Below are 6,249 nucleotides of genomic sequence, written 5' to 3'. Positions count from 1 at the left end.
TCTCTGGTTATCTGTACTAACTATAGAAAGCTATCTGCTTACACATTTCTCCTTTGTGGGGTTGCCATTTTCCTAAAAACATTAAGAAAAATGCAACCTCCTTTTCCCTTCTTTGGTGCTGTTGTGATAGCTTAAGAATGGTCAGTAGTGATTTTCTGAAAATGCTGCATGTTTTCTTCTGACAAGACCAAAGGTAAGATTAAAGGACCAGCTAGTGCTTCCTTCTGTAGTACAGAAGTTAAAAGCAGGAACTCTGACATTAGTTAGCTTCATTTGAAATTCAAATATCCTCATTTAATAGCTATGTGACCTGAGAAAATTCATTTAAACTCTGTGCATCTTAGTTTCTTGATTTGTAAAGCTATGGTAGTAGAAAGCTTATAATAGTGTCTATCATGTGCTAGGTATAATTCTAAACACTATAAACACTTTAACTCATTTAATCTTTGTAACTCTCTGATGTAGGTAATTAATATTATCCCCATTTCTCAGATGAGAAAAACTGAGACATGACGAAGGAAAGTAACTTGGTCATGGTAATAGAGTTAGGAAGTGGTAGAGTTGAGCCTGTGAAGCCAGGTAGTTGGATCCTGGAGGCCATGTACTTACCAGTGTGCTATAATGCCTCTATATTAAACTATTGAACATAAAATGCAGTGTTTGTCACATAGCATTTATTATCATCTAGTATTATCATTAGCATCACCTCTTCTTGTCTTTCTTCATTTTATCATTCTTGCTTCTACAAGACTGGTTATATAAAGTTGATCACCCCACCACCACAAGGACTAAAAACAGCAACAAGAACAATAGTGATCCAGGCTGGAATAGCTGCCTATACATTCTTTACCTTCTGTCCTTGGTATTTGAGCCACAAATATGACAGAGTCCAATGAAAGGAGGTACTAAAGGTTAATACCTCTTTTCCATCACATAAAAATTATATCCGTCTTATCTCCAATCCTCCAGCAATGAGCCAGCCAGAAAATGTTTAAAGCAAGGGAGAAATTTTTAGAAGTTGTTAGACTTCAAGTGATGTTGCTACCATTCTTTAATAAATGTATAAATTTTTAAAAGTACTTAAGTTTGTGAAGGATATTTGTGAACAAAGACTCTGCTACTAGCATAAATTCTCTGGTCTCTACTCCTTAACTCGCTTGAGAATGTCATAATTAGAGAAAAAGAAAGAGAAAATTCTGCAAGTAATTATATTCTTCTTTAAAAGCAAGCCACTGACTTCAAAATTCTCTAACACATTTGTGGAAACTTCATTTTTTTTGTTTGAGATTTATTTGAATGAGCTGTTATGATTGGAGACAGTGAAAATTTCAGATTAATGTTTTGCAGCCAAAAAAAAAAAAAAACCCTCTGGAAAGCTGGCAAGTGTTCATAAGTCAGCCCTAGAATTATGTAGGTTGAAGGCTCCCCAGTGGACAGACCGAACATATAAGAAGGAAACCAGAGATCTGGTGCTATTACATCCCAGAGTCTAAGAGACCGAATAAGCTCAGAATTCAAAGCATTCTTCAGCCTGAATTTTTAAGGTAAGTTTGAACAATTTATATATACTTTACTTGGAAAGTAGAACATACATTAAATGAAAATATTTTTATGGATGAACTTTCCCTTTCCCTGTGTTTTAACACTGTATTTTGCAAAACTCCTAAATTATTTAACTGCTGTTTCTCTTACAGGAGTGCATTTAGGAACCAGAAAAGCTGATTTATGATAACTGCTTTAAACTCAAGCAACCAGTAAGTCGTCAGTGGGATTTATTTTTTCATTCTTTCATGTTAATTTGTAAAGTCATATAAAGAAATGAGCTTTAGATTAAAAATGAGAGTTTATTATTTATTAGGAGGTACTTTGGTGATTATATTTTTAACTGAGTAGTTTATTTGTATTTACTTTAAAACTATGTAAAGTAATAGTCTTTTCCTTAGTGTTTATCTTTAGCTAATTCTTGTTTGTTTCAAAATAATGTTGCTAGTAAAAAACCCAAAACAATAATGTCTCAAAAACCTGAACACTGATTATAACATTTGAGAACAGTGACTATTTAGTTATATTCAACTGAAAAGATAGCAAAAGAAAAATGATAAGACTATATCATGATTAATCATTGATTTTCATTTCTTATTTCATTAAGCAATCAAAACTATTTCTGTTTGACCCTGAAACAAGTTTGTCTCTTTTGTTTTCTTTTTCTCTTCCTAATTAAATTGATTTTTTTTCTATTAAACAGACAAAACTTTAATATCTATATCTATATCTAATTTTCTCTATTAAAATCAGAAGGCTTTTAGAAATATGCATATATGTCATAACTTCTTCATAATTATAATTGTGAAAATAATGGAAAAGTAGAATTAAAGAGATTATTTTTAATTAGTAAAAGCTCACTACAGTCCCCCTATTCTAATGTTCCTTTTGCATATTGTTTCTGTCATTTGTACACTTACTTATTTTTTTCCATAGCTTATGGCTACTTTTACTTTCCACAGCTATAATGCTTTGTATGTAATTACTTGAATAAAGCATTTCTCTATGAAATAGCAGTGTGATTTCTAGAAAGTATACAGACTGGGATAAATGATCAAGGGTTTTAAAGTATTAATTTTTCTTATTTTGGGTTTCTTCCTGTTTGGTACATACATTTTCTATCTCAACTAAACTTTTGAAATACTTTTTCTTTAAAACTCTAAAAACATGATAGAAAAGAGGTGCAAAAGGTAGTTTTTTTCAGAATTTTTAGTTCCTGAAGCTGAAATGTTTTACTTGCTACTACTGAGAAAATTGTTTTCTTCCTCAAGAGGTAAAATACATTCTTATTTCACAGGCATGATCCTATTTCATAGTGTTTTCTAGAATCACTTACTTGTTTTTGCTTTTTTTAAAAAATCAAACCCAAAATGCTAATGAACTCAAATATACCTTAAGCTTTGTATGTGTTCTAACAGCTTCCTTTTTCTCCCCCACAGAAAGCGTACGAATTAGAAGTTGCTGACATTTCAATATGAAGGACAACTTCAGTCTTGCCACCATCAGCAAAAACCTTACCAGCAGTCTGGAACTTGCCAACGTATCTGGCAACAATGAGTCCACCTTTAACTGCTCACATAAACCATCAGATAAGCATTTAGATGCAATTCCCATTCTGTATTACATTATTTTTGTGATTGGATTTTTTGTTAATACTGTTGTGGTTACACTGTTCTGTTGTCAAAAGGGTCCTAAAAAGGTTTCTAGCATTTACATCTTCAACCTGGCTGTGGCTGACTTACTTCTTTTGGCTACTCTTCCTCTCTGGGCAAGCTATTATTCTTACAGATATGACTGGCTTTTTGGACCTGTGATGTGCAAGGTTTTTGGTTCTTTTCTGACTCTGAATATGTTTGCAAGCATTTTTTTTATTACCTGTATGAGTGTTGATAGGTACCAATCAGTTATCTACCCCTTTCTGTCTCAAAGAAGAAATCCCTGGCAGGCATCTTACATAGTTCCCCTGGTTTGGTGTATGGCCTGTCTGTCCTCATTGCCAACATTTTATTTCCGAGATGTCAGAACCATTGAGTACCTAGGGGTGAATGCTTGTGTTATGGCTTTCCCACCTGAGAATTATGCCCAGTGGTCAGCTGGGATCGCCTTAATGAAAAATATCCTTGGTTTTATTATCCCTTTAATATTTATAGCAACATGTTACTTTGGAATCAGGAAACACTTACTGAAGACCAACAGCTATGGGAAGAACAGAATAACCCGTGACCAAGTCCTGAAGATGGCAGCTGCTGTTGTCCTGGCGTTCATCATTTGCTGGCTTCCCTTCCATGTTCTGACCTTCCTGGATGCTCTGGCCTGGATGGGTGTCATTAATAGCTGTGAAGTTATAGCAGTCATTGACCTGGCACTTCCTTTTGCCATCCTCCTGGGATTCACCAACAGCTGCGTTAATCCCTTTTTGTATTGTTTTGTTGGAAACCGATTCCAACAGAAGCTCCGCAGTGTGTTTAGGGTTCCAATTACTTGGCTCCAAGGCAAGAGAGAGAGTGTGTCTTGCCGAAAAAGCAGTTCTCTTAGAGAAATGGACACCTTTGTGTCTTAAAAATGAGAGTGGAATGCATGCAATCAATATGGCTAATTGTCCTGAGGCCCATCAGAATTATCTTTAAATGGCTTTAGCAATAGAAGTCCCTCCCCCTTATCTAATCTTTACTCATTCTTCTAAAACAGGAAACAAAGTGTAACTAAATTTTATCCTTCAGTGACTTTCAGGAATTGTCCATTGTTTTTCTGGTATATTGGTTCAAGACTGTCATTAGTGAGACAGATCCATAACCCAGAAGTAATTGGGGATTTATCTCAAATTATAATTAATCCTAAATTGTGATTAATGATTTGGGGTTCATATTTCTCATTGAAAAATGCTGGCATTTCTTAATGAGATTTTATGTCCATTTTTATCAAGTTCTTTCTTCTTGAACCAGGAACAGGTTTACATTGTTGCATTATTTACCAGGCAACATTGTAACAGAGATAAGCAGTAAATTGAGTATACTATTCCAATATAATAATATAATGGATTAGTACTTGATTATTCAGGCACTAGACACATACTTTCTACTTTTAAAAAATTACAAGTTCTATTCCTTTTACATTTCACGTGAGCATAGCTTTACACTTAAGACGTAGCTACATATCAAGCAAGGCTAGGAATATAGATTAAATCACACTTCTGCATTTTGGCTTATTTTTACAGTTATAGAAAATAAAATGAATAATAAAACAATTGCAATTGACACATATTTGAGTGTTCACTAAATTCTGAATAAGTACTTTTTAAAAACTTTCTATGCATTTTAACCATTGTTTAAAGGCTTATATTTTTTTCTGATAATTTTTTTGAAAACTATAAACACTGTGTATTGTTATAAAATGTAAAGGTCACTTTTTACATCTCTGACCTTTTAAATGTGGTGCTTTGATATATAGAATGTTGACTTGATTTTTATTATTGATGTTTTGGTTCTGGGTTGCTTCCCAAAATATCTGGGTGGATTCTTTGACTCGTAATAAACTCTAAACTGGCATAAAAAAAGGTTATAGCAGAATGAATATTTGATTACCTCCTCCCCCTGGAAAGGGGAAAAGAGACCCAGCAAATGACAAGTTTGGTGAGGCAAGGGATCTGACAGGTAGGGATGTGCAATGTGGCTTTCAGAATACAGATCCTGGTGGGTAATTTTAAACTATATCTATGTTTACTGTTTGCTCCAGAATCCATGGGATTCTGTGGACTATTTTAAACTAATCACTGGTTCACAGCTCTCCTACTCAGTACTATTAGAACTCCTAAGTTAGAGGAATACCTCAACTTTACTTAGATGAGAATATAAATTCTAATTTTACAAGTTCAAGATTTTATTCTGCACCCATATTATACAAGGTTACCTCAGACCTTCCTAGATCAATGCTTACCTGTGAGGTAGAATTAAAGTTTGGGAGTTTTAACATCTCTGTCAAGTTTCAGGGCTACAGACAGAAGAATCCTCTCATACTATTTTTTGGGAAAGCCCCAATTTCATGTAATCATGTTATTTTCAATAAAGCATATAGCTAAATGTGTAATCAACTATAGCCTCACATTTTAAATGATTTTGTAATACATATCATATGAATAAAATCCTTTATGGGAAGATCATGTGTGTTTATTATTATTTTATATTCACTACTTCCAAGTATAGATTCTTACCTTCTCTTCTATTGGTACCTTCTATTCAATCCTCACTAATACTTCTCAGTTTCAGCCTTTATCATTATTCACCTGGTCCTTTGTCATAGTCTTCTAGTTTCCCTCTCCTGAGTATTCAGCCATAATTTCTGAATGACTATGAAAGCAAAACCCACATTTCTGATCATGGTTGGAATGACCTTAGAATATCTTATCCTTTTTCTGGGGTTGATTTTTCTTTGTCATCCCTCCCTTGCATCCCAGGTCAAGAAACACAAAACATGTAGATTGGTGGTGCTGGGAATTGAACCAAGGGCTTTGTGCCACAATATATATTTTAAAAAAATTTAAAGTCTGACTCTCTTTCATGATGCTCTGCTTTTGTTCACACAACTGTGGGTCCCTGAATACCCCTCCAATCATTCCCCCCTCCACAGCCTTTCATCCAATTGATGAACACCAATTTAACTGTCAACATTCAGCTCATGCTGTTTCCTCTACCATAATCATATTATACTATT

At 34.1% G+C, this 6,249-nt stretch overlaps 1 protein-coding gene across 1 annotated transcript; it reads left to right on the top strand.

Annotated features, from left to right (window-relative positions):
* Window positions 1-1,513: 1,513 nt before the first annotated feature.
* Window positions 1,514-5,625, top strand: Agtr2 (angiotensin II receptor type 2). Its single transcript, XM_048797082.1, has 2 exons — window positions 1,514-1,754; window positions 2,982-5,625. Exon 2 carries the CDS (start codon window positions 3,017-3,019, stop codon window positions 4,100-4,102), a length of 1,086 nt encoding a protein of 361 aa, XP_048653039.1. The 5' UTR covers window positions 1,514-1,754; window positions 2,982-3,016; the 3' UTR covers window positions 4,103-5,625.
* Window positions 5,626-6,249: the final 624 nt, after the last annotated feature.

This window comes from Marmota marmota, unplaced genomic scaffold (genome assembly GCF_001458135.2).
Source record: "Marmota marmota marmota unplaced genomic scaffold, marMar, whole genome shotgun sequence".
NCBI lineage: Eukaryota > Metazoa > Chordata > Mammalia > Rodentia > Sciuridae > Marmota > Marmota marmota.
The sequence above is the reverse complement of the archived record's forward strand: the minus strand, read 5'-3'. Positions and strand labels throughout refer to the sequence as shown.